The following is a 21,553-nucleotide window of genomic DNA, read 5'->3' on the forward strand; positions in this document are numbered from 1 at the left end:
TATTGTCATTGTCTACAAAACTGGCCACAAAACTATGATAAATCTCTAGAATAGTAAAAAAATCACTAAAACAGAGACTGGAGAAAACATACTTTTCACTTGCACTTACGTAAAAAATGTACAAGTACTGCCAAAATATCATTTTACTACCAAGCGACTGCCAATGACTGCCAAGAAAATGTACATGTAATTAATCACAGTGAGACATCCCTCCGTTCATAGTGAACATTCTCATAGTGAATGTAAGCTCATTAGGAATTTAAAGGTGATGGAATTGACAGAGGAAGCCATGTTAGATTCTATTAAACAGAAGAAAAATGACAGATTTTTTTCAGATTCTTTGTATCACTAACAGTAATATATAATTTATATGGTTTTGTAACAAATTGCTGGCTATTTTATGGCAAATGCTGAAGCTCTACAAACCTTAGTCAAGCCTTAATCACGTGCTTGGGGTATAGGTTATAGTACAGCGTAATAGGTTAATAGACTCTTATGACAATAAAAATACCATAATATATATTTGAAAATATCGTAATCTCTCTTCTGTTCATTACAAAAAAAACTTCTACCAACTGAAATGTCTTTTCCAACGCCTACAGTAATATTTTTTATTCTCTTATAAGCTATTTCTTTAAATATTGTTACGTAATTCTATATTATTTTAGAAACTATATGAAAAATATACACGCCAAGCACTATATGCGCCATATATGTCCGTGAGAAATGCCATCTTTAATTAAGAAACTATTAATTAAAGAACTGATATTGTTACGACATAATGAGGTGTGCTGCGTATGCAGAAAAGAGTCCTCTGTAATCGTAACAATACCGTTTCCTTGAGAACCTATCAAAACATACATGAAAACGAAAAGAAAATAGGATTGTCTCGGTGAAATTTTTGACTTGTCTAATATGTTCGAAATATGAAAACATTATACAGGAGAAACATTTTTTATTATTATTAATTTCCTGTTTGATACATGGAGAGAAGAATGAATAGTATTTTGAGAGAATTTGAATTTATATTAATAAAAAAATATTAAATTAAAATGACAAGATAAGAAAGAATAGTTTAATAATTATAATAAGTGTCCAGTTGTTTCAACAAATAGCTCGAATTCGTCAACATGTTAATTTGTTTAAATTGGGCTTAGCTATTATAAAAAAATATATTAATTATTTTATAAAATAAACATTTTTTTCTCTTTGTAGTTAAAGATATAAAATATATCACGTTTTTAGAGATATACAGGGTGGCCCATCGAAAACGTTCCGCAAGGCGTAACGGCCAGGGTATTTTTTTTTCAAAAAATCCAAAAACACGTCAATAACGTGATATATTTTATATCTTTAACTACAAACAGAAAATATGTTTAATTTGTAAAATAATTAATATAAATTTTTTATAAAACTAAGTCCAATTTAAACAAATTAACATATATTTGGACCACTTTAAATCGCATTAAATCCACAACTCTTATAATTCGAGCTATTTGTTGAAACAAATGGACACTTATTATGATTATTAAACTATTCTTTCTGTGAATTATTGTACAGTAGCAAGTAAGCAAGATCTCCATTAAAGATAGAGCGTGAGAAATGGCCCAAGAACTATTAGGCAGTACCTGCTATTAAGCAGTTTCGAAATTATCGCTGTTTTTTAAATGAATTTGTTTAATTTGACTGAAGGTTATAGAAAAACGCGTGCACCAAAATGGATTCTCTTAATTGAATTGCGCCAATTGCGTAAAACCGAGATACTTCAAATAAAATCGTATATGTTTCCTATTATTTCATAGATAATTATTGAAGAATACCTGTGGTTATCGTACAGGATGGTGCCTCTCACTGTTGCACTTGGCTTTCACTTAAAATGCAAGCATCTCAAGATCTTTCAATTATATTTCTATAAATTCTTCCTGAAAGTTTAGTTTCTAGAAATTCTTTTTATTATTTATTTTTTGTACTTTAGATTTTTTTGAATCTAAAGTTATATACCGGGTGCGTCTCAAAAGTGGTTCATCCCCTATAACTTTTTTATTTTTTCAGATAAAAACACGAGATTTGGTATGCTAGTATATGACACAAATTAGGATTGATTGACGTATTCAGTTGTTTTTGGTCACTTCCTGTTTCACCGGAAATTACTATAACTATTGATTTTTAAATGGCGCCCTCGGTATTTTTTTACTTTATTCGATAGAAACTGACACTCTGAATAGAATAACATATCATATGTCAACTTTTGACATTTTCGCATGTCAACTTTTGACATTTGGTTTATTTGAAATTGTAACATGCGGTTCATAACGACAATTTGACTCGAAATACCAAGTATGTGGTACCAAATAATTCGTAAAAAAATGATTTTGCCAAATATGCTAATGAGCCACCCTTGTTCCATTTGAAAAAATTGAGATGTAATTAAAAATATGATTTGGGCATATTTTAACCGCAGCCAGGATAAGACACTAAAAGCATTAGACGATCAAATCTATTTTTCCAAAGCTCCTTTGTTTTAAGCAAAAACGTCAAAAGTTGACATATGATATGCCATTCTATTCAGAGAGTGTCATTTTCTATCGAATAATGAAAAAAATTGTGCCATTCAAAAATCAAAAGTTGTAGTCATTTCCGGTGAAACAGGAAATGACAAAAAAAATTTGATACGGTAAACCTTATTTTTTATTCTATAAGTCAACATACTCTTGAATATGGTAGAAAATATAAAACACCTTGTATAAATATAATCAAAATCAAATATTTAAATTAAAAATGCATCAACACATAAATCAAAATAAACCCAAATATTTTTTATAACCTACTTATATTTTTTTTGATTATACCCCACAACAATGCAGCAATTTTTTCGAGCAATAAAAAGGAAAAGTAAACAAGAAAAAAATCATAACAAAGAGCGTAAAAGCTCTGATACGCGTAGATCGACGGTAGTACCACAAGACGGTACTTTCCCCACTCGAGCGATCCCTGAAGAAGTACCCCAGGTTATATAGGGATCCCGCATGGTGCACGAGTTAGTTTGATAGACCGTTCTTCAGATGACATCGTGCTAAGATGCTTTACAAAAAGCAGGTGAGTGGTACCTTATCACTAAAAAATATATACACGCACATTTAGTTGACTTTGTAATTGATTTTTGACCTTTAAGACATCCTTATATACATAAATATTCTTCACCTGTGTTATTTCACGATCTAGTACTACCCAATCACGACCTCTTTAACACTAATTCATTTTCTTTCAGATTTTTCTTATTCTCTTCTTAATATCAGTGCTTCAAACATGTAGCAGTACTACCGAAAAAGAACTTAAAACTGAACCAACTTCAACAACCCCTAGGGAAGAAACAGAAGAACTAGTGCAATCAGAAACTAAAGATGGAACGTTAGAAATTGTGAAAAGGATCAAAAAAGTTAATCCTGATGGATCGTATACCATTGGATACGAAGCTGATGATGGTTCTTTTAAAATTGAAAGCAGAGATGTACTGGGGAATATTAAAGGTACTTATGGTTTCGTTGATGATGAAGGTAAAGTTAAAAGAGTTTCGTATAGTTCAAACAATGCCAGTGAAGTGTTTTCTAAACATCAACCTCTTTCGCAAGACAAAAACAAAGAGAATTATATTACATCATCTACCAGAAGGCCTACAGTGTCTACTTCTACAGACCAAACATCATCAACGACCACAGAAAGTGTCATTCAAAGCATAGCAAGGCGAAGAGCTAGCAGTACTACACGCAGACCAAATTACAACAATATCGAAGCACTTAAGACAACCTCTAAACCAAGCACAATAATATACTCATCAGCTTCACCTAGAGTTTTGCTCCAAAGACCTTCTACGTCACTAGCCTTAAAGAATTCTTTACTTAAATCATCAGAAGGTCAACTTATTCGACCTGAGGTCAGTTCAGAGAAGCCTACAGAACTTCCGGTGTTGAAAAGTTTGATTAACAAGAAGTTTGAGCTCGAGAAACCAGTAAATGAAGATGTTTCCGATGTTAGAAATAATATTCTGCGGAGACAGCTACCTCATGAACCCAGACAAACTGGTTTTAACCCAAACGAGCATATTTTTAACGTAAAACAATCTCTAGGAGATGGTGATATGGTTGATGTGTATAATAACGATGCCAGTGTTACTCCAAGACCTCTTTTTACTACCTCACGCTCAACTAGAGTGTTTCCAGTCATTTCCAGCACCACTTCAAGCCCTGTGGCAATTTCCAGACCCACTGTCAGCTACGTAGCTAACTACCAAAGAGAAAACCTACAACAAATCGAATCAAGAAGCACAGAATATGCTCCTTCTACTGAAGAAGCTTCCACGACTACTGGATCTCCCACAGTAACTCCTGTAGTGCAGATTCCTCCAAACGGAGGTGATTCTCCTGAACCTCTGGTAGCTGTACGTCATCCTTTCCAACGAGGGGCCATTTTGGTGCCTCTGAGTCAACTCCAAGGTCGTATAATACCTGTAGAGAACATGCAGGAGGTACAGGAAGCTAGGAGGCAGTACCATAGTTATCAGCAGCCTCAAAATGTTGTTGAAATTGAGAAACAGAATGTAAGGAGGGTTCAACCACCTCCTTTGAGGCCTTTGCCAGTTCAGGTGGATGAAAATGGGTATATTAGAGATATGCCAGCAAGTGTACCAACTCCATATCCTTTACCAGTGCCTGTTACTCCAGTTCCAGTACGACATATTCCAGTTTTACCTGTTAGATACGTCAATAACGATATTGATAACGATATTGATCGAATCCAACCTCCTGTGAGTACCAGGGACTTCCAGAAGTTGCTGAATCAGCTGATAGTAAGGCAGAAACAACTGGAACGGATCAGTGCGCTGACTCATGCGAGATTGCAGCCTCAAATAGTGCATCCTCAACCAACACCTCAAGCTTACTACGTTCAAAGAGTGGCATCTCCTAATCCTCAAGAGTCCATGGTGAGGTATGCTTATCAGAGAGTGCAAGATGGTAGGGACGGTGAGAATAATTTGCCTCACAGGCCGGCTGTGAGGTACGAGAGGCCGTATACTTTGACAAGGATTGGGAGAGCTCAGAGTCCTGTACATGCCCCTGTATACAAACAAGGTCAGTTCTAGATTATTTTTACTAGTTTTATTTTGTTCTAGATTCACTTAATATTAGAATTCATGTAAAATGTGTATAGTAAGAAATAATTCTTAAATTTCTAAAAGTTTTAGCAAAACACTTAAGATTTTTTTTATTAAATATTGTTTAAAATATATATTTAGTAGCTTTTTTTTAAATAAAGTTATTTCTGTAGTTTTTTAAGAAAATGCTACAAATGAATGTATTAACGATACTGTATGGTATACAGTATGTCCTCGGATTGTCTTTACAAAAAGAAAAAAACTTCTTTATTATTGACATTTTGAGAAAAATGTATTCTTCATAAAAAATATTGCTTGTTCTAAAATGGTTAATCTCGTTTATAATTTTCTAAATTTCCATACCGTTTTAGAGAAAATTAAAAAAAAATGAAAATGTAGTTGATTTTTTTTCTAGTCCTAAAAATCAAAACGCCTGAACTACCACAGAAGTGGTAGTTCACGTTTGTGTGTGTAGTATAATTTCGTGTGTGTAGTATATTTGTGTGTGTAGTTTTAATCTAGTTCAATGCTACGGAAAGGGTGATAATAGTTATCGAAAAATGTGACATTTTAACAACATCAAAAAATATGACATTATTCAAAATTAATTATAGCGATCTATCAAAGAATGAAATCGAAATTATATTAATTAAATTTTTAGGACTTGGAAGAAATCCAACTACATTTTCAATTTTTTTTTAATTTTCGCTAAAACTGTATGGATATTTAGAAAACTATAAACAGGGGGGGAGGGGAGGGTTAGACCAAGCAAAAGTTTTTATGAAGAATGCATTTTTTTCAAAATGTCGATAATAAAAAAAATCTTCTAGTAAAGACACTCCGGAGACATACTGTATATTTCTATATTCAGGGTGACACAGTATTCTAAAAAGGTTCATGATATCTTCAAAATATACAGGGAAAATAGAGAAATACATTTTTATTCGAAATTTGTATTATGTTGTACTTGGATGTTTAAGAAATGTACTAGTTTTTTTTTATATTAATTTTTTAAGATTTAAAGCTTTCGCAAAATAAAAAATATCATATCATGTTGAAAAAAAAACACTGTACAAGGTGTTCAATAAACATAAAATTGAATAAAAGCTGTGTTGATTTATGGTATAAATTATGGGTGTTCTATTTGGAATAAGGGAGAAATAATTATACGTAATTTTTAATCGCCCTGTATATACTTATTTTTCAGTGACAATACATTAAAATAAGCGATTTTAAGCTTTGGAGATAGTTTCTAATATACGGAATTTATTTAAATAATTGGAAGTTGTTTAAAAAATTATTTGTGTCGTTTGAAAAAAACAGCATGTTCTATTCGGACTAAAAATGACTTTTCTTGTGACAGTCTCGCCAGAGAAACCATCATTTTTACTTCTAATAAAACAATATAGTATTAGTTTAATACTATGATAATATTACATGCATTAACTTGTTCCTTTTTTGTTCCAGAACAATCACAAACAGAAGAATACCTGCCTGTAGAAGTCAGGGAAATGCTTCTTTTGAGGATGCTACAGTTAGCCATGAATCCAGCCCTCCCTATTGAGGAAGACAGCGATTCACAGCCTCTAGCAACAGCCACGACACCTCAATACAGGAAATCGCCTGTCAGAAATGTAGAGATCCTTGGAGAAGACGACGGAGAAGAAGAAAATAGCTCTAAAAGAAGATATGGAGCCCGGACGAAGAGATTCAAAGAGGAAGAAATGGAATACATGGAGTAAATAGTTAATTTTTTCTATTGAACTGATTGTAAATAGCTCTTGTTTATGTTTTTTAACAGTCTCTAGATTTAATGCAAAAGTTTTCCAGATTTTTTCATTATTTTATTATGTATTAAATTATACCGGGTCCGGTAAAACTATCGGGCATCTGTAGCTTCTATAATAAAAAAGTTAGAAATTTTGTTTAAGTGCATACCTCAAGTAGGTACTAGAATGTATCACAGGAAAATATTTTATCTTCTACAGGGTGGCTCAAAAAAGTGTGAGTGGATCGGGATGATTTTTCTTAAATGGAACACCCTGCATTTTATTGCATTTTTGGCTTCCTTTTTGATCATTTTGCATAATCCTAAGATCTGATTAAATATATTTTAATAGTTTCAGAGTTATAGATAAATAATTAAAAAACATATATACAGTGTTGTTCACCACATACGACACGGAGTATTGTAGCTAAACGATGAGATTTTTACAAATTGTAAGTTTTGGGTTCGATGAAGGACTATTAGAGGTACAATTTAAAAATAATTTTACAAGATACAGAGTGTCCCAAATAAGTAAAAAATATCAAAGTTGTATTTTTTTAAATGGAACACCCTGTATATTATTACATTTTTAGTTTCTACGATTAAAATAAAGGTAAATTTGATTAAGGTTTATTATACTTAAACCTTACCGTTTTTGAAATATTTTCAATTTTGTGAAATTGCAGTAAAAATTTTAAGGCTTCATTTCTCCAAGGGTATCAAAGTTTTTAATACTAAATATTTACTGGTTTATTTACTGATCAGTTATTGTGTTGCAATAATAAAAATAATACTACCTTATACAGAGTGTCTAAAAATTTATTTTAAATAATTATTAGCTTCAAACGGTAATAACTTGTTTAATTTAAATAGACTGTATATTTTACGAGAATCAGATGCACAATTTAATTGTCTATCAAATTATATTATACCATTTTTTACCTATCTGTTTAAGTTTCCGTAGAAAATGCATTTTCTTGTAATTTAGAACTTATTTATCAATATACCCATGGACTATTGACATTTTAGATTATTTTTAAAGATGTACCAAATTTTTAAAGAGTACAGATAGTAATATTGTCGATATAATTCGTTTATTTCATTGAAAAATAAAAAAAAAGTGTTTAAATATTTGTTAAAGAGGATCAATTAATATGATTCCAGTATTCAAACTACATTAACTGACTGTTTGCGTTGATTAATAATAATTGCTCCAAATACTAAAAAACTGAATTTTGTATGGGCATTAGACAGTGTGATAAAAAGTAACACCTTAAAAATGATATTTCATATTTTAATAAATGCTTATTTATAACAACAGAGACTTAATTTGATAACTTATTATTATATTGATTTCTGACTCAAATCCATATTTATTTATAATAATTTATTAACGAACACAATTAAGTATGTAATTAATTAGTATATGGGCGGAAATAATGGTGTTATATTTAATTAATGGTATACTCTTTTATAAAGATTTAAATAGTTTTCTTTTTGCATACAAATGGTTTAGTAATATTATCGTTTTGCTAAAAACGATAATATTACTAGTCTGTACATTTTGTACATTTGTTGCTTTAAAAACAATCTAAAATGTCAATATTCCATGGATATATTGATAAATAAGGTCTAAAGTAAAAGAAAATGCATTTTCTACGAAAACTTGAAGGGATAGGTAAAAAATGGTATAATACAATTTGATAGACAATTTAATTGTGCATCTGATTCTCCTAAAATATACAGGGCATTCCATTTAAATTAAAGAAGTTATTGCCGTTTGACGCTAATAATTATTTAAAATAAATTTTTAGACACTCTGTATAAGGTAGTATTATTTTTATTATTGCAACACAATAACTGATCAATAAATAAACTTCATTAAATATTTAGTATTAAAAACATTGATACCCTTGGAGAAATGAAGCTTTAAAATTTTTACTGCAATTTCACATAATTGAAAATATTTCAAAAACGGTAAGGTTTAAGTATAATAAACCTTAATCAAATTTACCTTTATTTTAATCGTAGAAACTAAAAATGTAATAATATACAGGGTGTTCCATTTAAAAAAATACAACTTTGATATTTTTTTTTTATTTGGGACACTCTGTATCTTGTAAAAATATTTTTAGATTGTAGCTCTAATAGTCCTTCAACGAACCCCAAACTTACAATTTGTAAAGATATAATCGTTTAGCTACAATACTCCGTGTCGTATGTGGTGAACAACCCTGTATATATATATTTCAGCCTTTCTTAAAAACAGTATTAAAAATACAAGAAATGTCCTGAAATCAAAACGGTATTACGTATTTACTGGTAGGATGGTCTGTACTTACTTTGCTATAAATATCCTAATCTTCAATCATACAGGATGTTCAAAATTCTACGCCAAACTTTCTAAAATATAAAATAAATTTTCTTTGATTTTTTTAAAAGAAACATCCTGCATATTATTTTTTTAATAAATGGAAAATTAAAAAACGAACATTCTTTGTGTTTAGAGTATTTCAAAATTTTTAACGGTTTTGCAGCTATTCGCGGTTTTATAATAATATGGCATTTTCCACAGTAAATTTTTATCAAAGCCACCCAATGCCATATGGCCATATGAAATAATACTGCGTGTATCAGCGAAACTGTTAAAAATTTTGAAATACTTTAAATAAAAAAATGTCCCTTTTTTAACTCTCTAAAACTATCTATTAAAAAAATAATATACAAGGTGTTCCATTTAAAAAAAAAACGAATAAAAATTATTTTATATTTTAGAAAGTTTGCCGTAGAATTTTAAACACCCTGTATGATTTAAGAGTACGATATTTATAGAAAATTAAGTACCGACCATCTAAAGTAAATACCTAATATAGTTTTGATTTCAGGAACTCTTTTAATAATTTTTTTAAAAAAGGCCGAAAAAAATATTTTTTTTATTTAATTATTAATATACTCGAAACTATCAAAACATATTTAAAAATATCTTAGGATTATGTAAAGTGATCAAAAAGGAAGCACAAAATGCAATATTATACAGGGTACTCTATTTAAAAAAAAACATCCTAAACATCATAGAGGTTAAATTATTTTCCTGAAATACATCCTAATACATACATTAGATTTTGCACAAATTCCTAAGCTTTTTTGGTTTTACGGTTATATTTCAAAAACATTTTAAAAATTCACTCTGTATACTATTTCTTTTCTTCTTTTATTGGCAATAGATATCTAGATATCTAGAGACTGGCTGTACACAGATTTAAACTTATTATTCTTTATATACCTTATTTATTTTTGTATTTATTTTTTTATATTTTACAATACATATTTTTTAATCGTACTGCACTGAACACCGTATAACAATTAAAAAATATTTTTTTTATGATTAATGCAAAACATGGCATTCATTGTATGCCATACGGAGCATTGCGCAAAAGTTACCAAAGAGATGTGAACAAAAAGTTGTGTGAGAAAATCTCCAACCCTTGGCGTTGGTGAGCTAACAATAAAACAATGAAAAATTTGCATTGGACATTTTTATTTGTATTCTAGAATAGCCAGAGAGTTAGTTTTTCCCTCAAGAACAATTAGACTGGTTGCTGAAATTAGCAAACGAAATGATAAATAATAACAATATGCCGACGGCCTTAGACGTGTGTTTACTTTCGGTTTCACTGGGCGGCATTGTTTGATAAAAAAATGTCTTTTTCTCACAGTTAATAAAAAAACAAGTGGGCGTTGTATACAAAGGATATGAAAAACAAAAGTCGTTTTTGACATTATACAGAAATAATTGTCATAGTACTCTATACGATCGAGAAAAAAAAAACGGCGTCAAAGGCGGGGAGATTTTGGAGAGGTCAAGCCATAGACTAGTATTTATTTTTCAGTTGGCTTTAAGATGGTTGTGATTTATTTTTATATTGAGTAAACAGAAAAATTACGTTTAGAGGTTGACCTAGGCAAGATTATCATCGATTGTCATTGCTCAGTCATCTTTGACGCAGTTTTTTTTTTCGATCATATGACAGTATTACAGTATAAAGTATTAAACATATACAGGATGGTCCAAACAGATAAAAATATGTAAAAAATTTGTATAAATGTATGTCCTAAAATTCGGAGATACAGGGTATAGAAATATCATTTTTATTTTGTTTTTCCCAAATAATTTCTGAAGTAACGTCAATATTTGGATGAAAATTAGTGTCTGGGAGTTTTTTGACTTAAGAAATTTGATTTTGATGTCAATATGACTCCTTTTCGTAGAGAGTGCCACCTACATGTGTTTTAACTGTTTTGAAGAGTAATAACTTTTCGCCTGTACCTGTATAAAACTACTGAGTGAAAAAATATACATTTTCGTGACTTTTTACGTAAAAAAGGTCTCTTGGTAAAAATCGCTACGAGTAACCGTTCTCAGGATATTGAGAATGGAAATAGTCAATACATGTCATTATTGACAAAGAATAAAAACGTTGAGTAGATAGTTATTTGACTGAAATAATAAATTTGGGAAATTTTTATTTTTTTAAATTATTCATAAAATACGGAAATACGGAATACAGTTCGGACGACCCTGTACATTATTCTTTAATTACATTTAAGCAACATAATTATTGTGCTTTAATTTTTTTACATTTATAATTTAATAATGTTACAGTAAATCCACAGGATGTGTTGGGTAATTATGTCAAACATTGTGGCATAAACGCAACAATTACCATGCTTAAATATTGGTACACTTTTGTTTTATTTGGTCTAGATACAAAACTAAATAAAAAGAGAACTTGGTGTCATCAAAGGAAGTAAATAAGTACGTAAAAGAATGGAGAAACTAAATTATATCAAAAACGTTTATTTCTGTTAGATGCCCGTGAAAAAAAAATCGAGAATATTTCGAGATGTATGAAAGAAAAAGCTTTTGTAATGGCTTGAAAAGAGTAAAAGTAAAACAGTTTTAATGCATTTCTGAGTTTTAAATAATGATGATTCTTACAGCGACGGCTGGTGGATTTTCAATGCATAGTGTCATTTTAAGTGTCTTTAAGTGTATTTTACTGAACTGATAGTAGCAGTCGTCAAATCAGATGAAAATAGTGGTTAGGAAGATGAGTTTATGATATTTGTTAAGAAGTTAATGTCTGATGTGACTTTTGTTTCACTTTAAAAGTATGCCTAAGCATGAACATGTAGATATGTTTCAGATATACACACACCGGAAAAAGTCCAGGATATTACAATTTTATCTAGCCATCGTCAGTAATTTTTTATTTGCATTTCTGATATAATAAAATTAAAATAAACAAATAGTTTACAGGACGTATTGGAAATAAAAATGCGAAATTTACCGAATTTTTCAAATTTACCTTGATTTTTATTGAACTCAAAAAAATACACACATTTTTTTATATTCTAAACTGTGAATTAAAAAAAAAGATAAAACCATTTTTACTTAATAAAGGGTATGGCCTCCTCTACTGTTCATTACAGCCCTACATCGTCTATCCATGCTCCTGATCGGGTTGTCGATCTCTTCTTGAGGTACAGCCTGCCACGCTGCGTTCACGGCCCGAACCAGATCCCTACGAGTTTCACGAGGCATACCCATTCTCAAAATTCTTCTTTGGAGCGAGTCCCATACGTGCTCGATGGGGTTGAGGTCAGGAGATTGTGCCGGCCAGGGTAAGATGTTTAATTGATGAGCATTGATAAACTCACTTACCACTCTGGCTGTATGAGGCCGTGCATTGTGATGCATGAAAATAAAGTTTCTCCCAAAATCATTGGCATATGGTAACACGACAGGCTCAAGAATTAAATCACGATATTTGATTTCTGTTAGAAACCTTTCAAGAAAAACGAGATCGGTTTTTCGGCCTAACTGGACTCCTCCCCAGACCATAACTGTTCCACCTTGATAAGGGTGCATTTCCTGAACATGATCCAACCGAATAAGATTTCCCGGTTGTCTCCATACCCTAAGCCTTCTCGAATCCGGATGAATTCCAAAGCGTGACTCATCAGTGAAGAGAACATTGGCCCATTGTTCATTCGACCACTGAACATGATCTTGGGCCCACAAATATCGTACCTCTCGATTTCCTCTCGTTAAGGGTTGATCTCTCCAGGGGCGTCTGCTTCTTAAGTTGACCTCTCTTAAACTATTGCGAACAGTGTCAGGACTAACGGTTACATTATGTGTTTCCTGGAGAATTAAACTAAGCTCTGGTGCTGTAAAAGTCGGTCGGCGTCGAGCATTTAATTGTAAAAAATGATCTTGCTGACGGGTAGTAATGCGATGTCGCCCTGAGTGCCTTTCAGCAACATCACCACTTTCACGGTAGCGTGCACTTAATCGCGATATTACTCTTTCCGTTGTATTTAATGCTCTAGCTACGTTGATTTGGCGCATTCCAGCTTCGAGCATACCCATGGCCCTTAGCATTTCGTCTCTGTTAAGATGTCTACGCTCCATAATGTCGTTTAATACTAAACAGAGTTATTTGAATGAATTCTGGCCAGTTATCATAAAAACATAGCCAATACAGGTTAAATTCGAACAACTGATGCTAGGTGCTTTTAATACATTTGACAAAAAATGCACAAACACTTCTGCAAATATCCCAAATTTAGAAATAACTAGTGTGACTACTTCGTTTCAATCGAAGTAGAAAGAATCGGCCTACAAACATGTGGTTGTTTATTCAAAACATTTATTTTTAACTTTAATAAAATGATATCCCTAGATTTTTCCGGTGTGTGATGTAGATGTTTCAGATGGTAGGTTTGATATAGTGGTACGACTTTGGCAACCGGTTTCCTGAATTCTACCGTTTGCAAGGCTTTTAAAAATTGACGTTTCTGTTGAATTAATGGCAATAAAAATCTGAGAAAAATATATGTACTAGCGTGTACCCGCGACTTCGTTCGCGTCAAATTCATCATTTGTAATGGTGATAATGGTGATAATGAAGAAGAAGAATTGCCATTAACATACAAACTGGATAAAACTTTCTCACATTTATGTCAGCATGAGAAAAAACAATATGGCGATATTATTATATAACTTGGTAATATTTGAGGGCCAGTTTCATCTCGTTGAAATTTGACTTGAAACGTTTGCCAAAAATGAGCTTTTTATGTCAAACAGTCTAAGCAGAATCGTGGTTAATCAATTACCCAAGTTTTTGGAACACCCTGTGTGATTTTTTTAAAATTTCAAAATATGTAAAAAACAAAATAAATTGTGCCTGTCCCGAAAGACTAACCGTTTTTTTAATAACAAATATTGTAATATTTAAGGGGCATTTTCGCTCTCTTAGAATTTGAGATTCGAGAAACCCCTCCTTATCGAACCTCTACACCCCACAGTCAATCCGTTTGCCTAAAATCAGCTTTAAACGTCAAGCAGTCTAACCAGAATCGTGATGACTCAATGGTTATATTTTATGAAATACCCTGTATAAATTTTTAAAAGATCTTAAAATATGTAAAACAACAAAATAAAATATACGTGTTTAAGAGTTTTTCCGAAAAACTCACCGGTTTTTAAATAAAAAATATTCTAATATCTGAGGGGTGGTTTCACCCCCTTAGAATTCGAGTTTCGAAAAATCCCTTCTTATCGAACCTCTACACATTAAAAGTCAATCCGATTTCCAAAAATCAGCTTTTTACGTCAAGCGCTTTAGCAGGATCGCGATTAATCAATGACCAGATTTTTTGAAACACCCTGTATACATTTTTAAAAAATCTTAAAATATAAAAAAAAATATACGTGTTTAAGCGTTTTTTTTTGGAAACTTGGCCGTTTTTTAAATAAAAAATATTGTGATATTTGAGGGGTGGTTTCACCCCTTTGGAACTGGAATTTCGAACACCCTAGAATCAACCTGTATGCCAAAATCGAGCTTCTTACGTTGAGTGGTTTGAGCAGGATCGTGATTAATCAGTGAGTCAGTCACTTAAGGATTTTATATATTAGTATAGATAAGGTTTGGAAAAGATAAATCCTCGGATGAGTCTAAATATTCACAGTAATCACAATGACCCGGTGCAAAATAAGTATACATTAATAGAGAAAATTCTATAAATCTTCAAATAAAAATTAGTGTAGCCAAAAACTACTTATAATTTAATAATTTAAAAATTTTATAGTAAATAATTGACAACGTAGGACTTTTTTCTATACGTTTAATTTGTATATCTCGGATTCATTCGTTTTGAATAGTAAGGTTCGTCCATTTATATTTTTAATCAGAGGAATACAAATTTAAAATACTGTAGCGCCATCTACCGGAACGCGCCTTGTACTAAAATAAGCGCGCTTAGCCAATTTACAGTTGAATCTCAGCGCCACGCTTTTGTAGTTCGGCAAAACTTCCATAGATGGCACAAGCAAACTAAAATTCTAAAAACCAAACCACCTCTTGTATTATTCAAATTAGATTGTCCTGTTCTTTTATTTTACTTAGACAAATCGGGTTTACTAATTATTATTCATTGAATTATATAAAATCAGAAGGACTTTCACAACAGCTTTATTTTTCGCTATTTTGCTCGATTTTAGCTAATAATAGTAGGAGAGCTCCAGCGCGGATTTTGGGATTTAATCATTTTTTATTCGTTCATTTAATCACTTTAAAATAATAATTCCTCTGCATAAAGGAGGAGACAAAGATCGAGCTTCCAATGCTATCTAAGATCATAGAAAGGTTGGTTAAAAGAAGGCTGGTATCTTTTCTGTCTAAGTACAAAATACTTACTGAACATCAATTTGGATTTCTAAGCAACAAGTCCACAAATGACGCTATGTTTTCCCTCCTTAATAAAGTTTACTCCAGCCTAAATAACCATCATTTCTACAGCAAAAATTTTCTGTGATTTTTCTAAGGCGTTCGACTGTCTAAATCATAAGATCCCACTTAATAAACTGCAGCACTATGGGTTCAGGGGATCATCACTCGAATAGTTTAAGTCGTATCTTAGCAACAGAAGTAATTTGTGAGGGTGGATACCACGTTGTCTTCTAACAAGCCAATAGAAGGTGGAGTACCTCAAGGCTCAGTACTAGGCCCTATTTTGTTTCTTCTTTTTATTAACGACATTGCTAACATAAACATAAGTGGTAAAATATGCCTTTTTGCGGACGACACTAGCTTCGCTTGGAGCAACAAGGACGTCACGGCACTTCAGAGGATTATATCAAATTAATCACCATTAAATCTTCTTGCGATTCGAACCTCCTGAGTCTCAACATTTCTAAAACTAAAGCTTTGTCGTATAAAAACTCGCTGCAGCCTTTTGCACTTAAGGTTTCTTCTGAGGTACAGATGTGCATTTAGCCACCTTCAGCACCCCTACTATAAACATAATACGAGATAAAATAAAGGATTAAGAGTGTAAGAATTTTGAAAGCTGTCCCAGCCAAGAATGATTTGTTGCGTTTTGTTACCGGTGTAATTATCCGACGTTTATCTCTAATTACGGCCAGAAATAAAGTTAAAAATCGATGAAAATTTGCGTTTCCGATTTGATTTCGATGTATTTCCTAGGAAACGATCGCGTTTTATTTTTCTAATCGGCTTATTAAAATAGTAGAGCGTTTTTGGCGTGGCTGTTTGGCCTAAATATTGTTTACTTTCGATCGTTGTTGTGTGTAAAAGGCACTAAACTAGCTTGAAAGTCTCGATTTACAAGTATTACGTAATAATTATGTTGTATTTATGCGATGTTGGATTTTTCTCGTATTTCTACGGGGTTGTTAATATATATTTATAAATGCTAGGTTAAATTTTGTCTATAACTTTTTTATTAATATTTTAAAATAAGGTCTATACCTACTTTTGAGGTTTGTTCATTTCTTGAAAAGTCTGGATATATACATACAGGGTGCAGGGGCGTAGATAGGTGTATGCTATGGGGGTGGTACCTACTATGATTAAGTCGCAGAAAAATCACCGTCGGAATTTTGACTGAATTAAAGCGACGGCGATTTTTGTCTTCAAAAGATATAAAACATAACACAAAAGAATAAAAAAAAAAAAAAAAAAAAAAAAAAAAATGAAACAACGACGTTTATTAGTTAATTTTCACAAACTATAAATAAAAAATCTAAACTATCAAAAAAAAACTATAAAACTATAAATAAAACTACAAAACAAAATCAAGTTTTCTAGTACGCTGTTTGGAAAACCTATCAATAACAACATCAACATTTATTTCAGCTTATCTTTATGGATATTGATTAGAGTTAACCCACTAATCTGTCCTGGCCAATAAGAACATTTTGTGTGCTTTTAATTAGGTCGAACATATTATAAACGATAAATCAACATAATTAAAAGCATACAAAGTGTTCTTATATGTCGGATATTAATTAAAAAAAAATCCTTTCATAGTCAATGACTATTTCAATTCTCGTATCTCGTCAAGCGTCAGGGGGGGTACTGTCCCCCAGTACCCCCACCCTTATCTACGCCCTTGAAATCAGGATTGATTGGCATTTTCAATTTTATATATTTTTTAAAGCTGAATAAAAGAAATATACAGGGTGTCAAAAGAAAAGAACTGAAACTGATCGTTCAACCTTGTGGCTTAAGTAAAAAAATGTAAACATCTAAAAAATATAATAAAAAAACAACAAGTGGTCCGAAGGAATTTATCCTTATCATTTACTCTGATAAATGTTTAAATAAACTTATTTCAAATTTCAATCCTTATATTTTCTCAATGACTAGACCGATTTTCAAAACGAAGCGAGAATATATAGAGAATAGAAAGCTCTTTCATTGCGGCGCCACTTGTCCCCCTTCTCATTTGAAAAAAGTTGGGGGATGACACCCCCCCCGCTTAGAGGGTTGAATATTTTGCAATCATTTTGGGGCAAAAGTTGTCCCCTCACAAACAAAATTGACGTGTTTTGGATTTTCTAAAAAAAAGTACCCTGGCCGTTATGCACAGGAACGTTTTTCGATGAATTACCCTGTATAATTTAGGCTAGTTTTAATGAGAATCTCTCAAAATTAATAAAACATATTTTAACATTTCGCGTTTCAACATTTTCGAAACTAAAAAGATTAATTGGCATTTTAAATCTTTACTGTTTATTATTATTATTAGCTTCTGGTTTAAAAAGTGGGGCAAATTATTATACCTAAGTCTAGACATGCGATTTCCTTACATCACTGACAAAATTTACATTTTTCAAGAATTATTAATTTTTCATACCAACTGTTAAAATTGCCTTATATCTCTCAAAATAGCAGATAAAATAGTACTTTAGCCGCAAGGGGTAGATTAAATGATACTTTAACAGCGAGGATAGGTTAAAAACTTATTTCTTCCTGGCACGTTTTTTAATTGCTTCCATTTTGAAAAATTTTTGTATTCCTTTTCATAAGTTATTCAGGATTTAAATGGAAGTAGCTTGGATATGTGGCGTTTGGTCGCCTCAGCTTGCATATCTGTTGGTAATTTACTTATTTGTTTTAGGCCATTTCTTCCAATTCATCAGCAATCGACACGAAAGAGAATTAAAATATTGACTCAAAACCAGAGAGAACACTAATAGCTAAAGTGAAAGATCAACGTTAATTTTTGAAGACTGTGTTAGTAGCGCGGCTTTTGGCGTCTAACCCGAACTATGAGCGCATTATCGATATAGTAGGTTGCATTCATACCTATATACTGGCGCCAAAAATTTAAAATTTGTATGTTTGAACCGAATCTTAATCTTTTAATTTTATAATAAGAAATCTTCGTAGTTTTTTAGATTATTTGTTGACAACGAAAATTTAATTTTATACACTTTAACGCATTAAAACCTATAAATAAAAATACTGTTTAGGAACATAAGAATTTATTTAACTCCATACTCTTTGCCATACTCCAACTCAAAGCTTCAATCTTCATCTTTTTTTTTATCTTATTTGGTTGGGAGTGAACAGGTGATTATTATGTGCACTCACTATTACTATTAGGTATGTTAAAATAGTACCGAGATAAAACTTTTACAACTAAAGGAAACGTTTTGTCTGGATCTCAACCACAAAACGAAAATGCCGAATAATCGTGGAATCTGAAATAATCAATAATGACAATAATCTTCTCTTCTGACAAGCTAAAAGAACAGGCACCTTCAGTCCAAAACAATTTATTACTCCGATTATCAACAGATTTTAGTTATCTCCTTCTAGAGCTAAGAAATAGAAAAAAGCTACTGACAATCTAATTAATCCTGTCAAATGTTTAACTTGCAAAGTTGATAACTCATTTTGACCGCCAAACGCTATGCGCGTCTGGGATGCGCGGTGGCAAAATAAACTTGTCTACGAAATGCCCTATTCCACAAGCCTTCTCACTTTACTTATTAGTTTTCTCTCTGGTCCAAAACTGATAACTAAAGAGACAGCTTTGCTATATTTATTTGTCCAAATTACATAGAAACCAACGCCAACCCAGCACAATATTTTTCTACTCGTAATAAATTCCTTGAAATAATAGTTTCTGAATATTTTTTAAAACGTAACTCGCTATGGAAAAATATATTGTTTTATACACGACGATAAATTTCATTATCGTCTCTTGAAATGAATTAACTCCTGAATTATCTTTTCCGATCGACGATAAAATACCATTTTAATAGATGTATAAAAATAACTATTATAGAAAATAATGCACAATTCGTGTTTAAGTTGCGTATATTAAGTTGATGAAGATATACAGTTGTTGTCAGAGGATAAACTCAGGGGACACAATAAATATTCAGTCATTCTACATTTCTGACTGACAAATTTTTGAAAAATAAACAAAAAATAATTGTTATTTGTCATTTATTTTAAATTTTATCTGTAATATTCTCAGAAAAGAACAAACTCTTATACGTTTCAGTAGACGTACTGCACATTACGGCATTGTCGGTAGGTATACAGGAATTTTTAACAGTACCGTGTGTTTCTGCGGGCAAAAGTGTATAATAGGTTTTTTAACTTGTCTTGCGAGCGGTAACTATCACAGAACCAGTTAAATGCCTGTTATGGTGCTAACGTTCAAGGGCACTAAAAGGTAAAAATACTTTTTAAACGTGTGAACGTGACTAATGTCAAAATGTGTAACGAACTTTTATGACCTATAGTTGTTTCTATACTATAACTCCGCCTATTTAACACCATTCTTTTAGCAAAAATAATAAATTTAAGTAAAACTATCAAGGGATATAAAAGAGTCAGAAACATACCTATTTAAAGCTGCGTCTACACCTGTCAGTTTTGTTTGTCAGGTAAAACGGAGGACAAAAAGATATAAAAATAAATTACAAGTTTCTTAAGGCCAACTGGCAGTAAGCACTATAAAAAATAAAGAAAGTCTAGGGCTTGATCTCGCTCAAATTATCATCGATATTCATTCGCCAGCCGTTTTGACGCCGTTTTTTCGATCGGATGGTATCTCCTAAACAATTTTGTAACATTACATTATTTAAATAACCGAGTTAATTTAATAACAAAAACTTAAACATGATTGGAAAAAAACTGCGTCCAGTTGAGACTGAATTTCCTCATATATTTTACATATAAAATGACAGCGATCTTCATTTCATAGCCATCATGGCTGCGGTTTTTTCGATCATATTGTATATAACTTAAGGTTTGCCTGTTTTTGCATTCTTACTTGTTCAGTTTCAAACGGGGAAATTTTTTAGTCAAATTTTAATGTGTTATATTTTGTTATTTTAACTTATTCATTAATTCAGTTTCAAAGGACGTTTATTCATAACATTATTGTTTTATTATTTATACAGGGTTAATCGAGGGGGTTGTTTTTTTTACCCTAACTTTAAAATTACCCTGTGCAATAATTTCGTGTGAAATTTTCCAAAAAGAAAACACTCATTTAATGAAGCTCGGTACCCGCCTTCGCGAAGTCTTAACCTCCTGCCGACATTTCTAAAACAACCGAAGCCCCAAACCCCGTTGAACTGATGGCAGTTTTTAGTAGTATATAGTTCACCATATAAAGTATCTAAACTGGTTAGAGTTAGGGACGTGGAAATCAGAACCAAAATAGATGCCACACAGACAATAGTGGATAGAGTCGAACAGAGGGGCCTTAAGTGGTTTGGACACTTGCTACGCATTGAACACCAAAATGGCCCTTACAGTATCTTACAGCTGGTCACCTCCTGGAAAAGGGAAAAGAGGACGGCCTAGAAGATCCTGGAATGAGACTATCAGAAGGGCAATGGAGGACCATAACTTGGAAGAGGAAGATGTTCTTGATCGTAACAGGTCGCGGTTAGGCGTGGGGATACGACGTTAGTTGCGACAAACCCTGGAGTACCTGCTATATATAGTTCACAATATCCATAAAGGCCAACTTTTCGTATTTGAAAATAACTTCAAAAGAACATGATAATGATAAAAATTGCAAATTGTTGGTGGCAAGTTTAATTTCGCCGTCATTTGAAAATAACCAAAGCATGGTTTGACATTGAAATCAAACCCAAACCATAATGCTTCAGGAGGCGCCCATCCCCACGGTTCTGACCGTAAAATTATCTTCTCGGACACTCTTACGCCACAGACTTCTTTGAGGACCTTAAGTTGACATAAATTATATACATATATCTTCTCTCT

At 32.0% G+C, this 21,553-nt stretch overlaps 1 protein-coding gene and 1 pseudogene across 1 annotated transcript; both read left to right on the forward strand.

Moving 5' to 3' along the window:
- Positions 1–3,047: 3,047 nt before the first annotated feature.
- Positions 3,048–6,944, forward strand: LOC115875074. Its single transcript, XM_030890434.1, has 3 exons — positions 3,048–3,096; positions 3,269–5,126; positions 6,617–6,944. The coding sequence occupies exons 1-3, from the start codon at positions 3,079–3,081 to the stop codon at positions 6,889–6,891; spliced, it is 2,151 nt and encodes a 716-aa protein (XP_030746294.1). The 5' UTR covers positions 3,048–3,078; the 3' UTR covers positions 6,892–6,944.
- Positions 6,945–21,065: 14,121 nt separating this feature from the next.
- The window catches only part of LOC115874473, a 6,461-nt pseudogene continuing 5,973 nt past the window's right edge, over positions 21,066–21,553 (forward strand).

The sequence above is a fragment of the Sitophilus oryzae genome, unplaced genomic scaffold, assembly GCF_002938485.1.
Source record: "Sitophilus oryzae breed Bouriz unplaced genomic scaffold, Soryzae_2.0 scaffold_1018_pilon_pilon, whole genome shotgun sequence".
NCBI classification, from domain to species: domain Eukaryota; kingdom Metazoa; phylum Arthropoda; class Insecta; order Coleoptera; family Curculionidae; genus Sitophilus; species Sitophilus oryzae.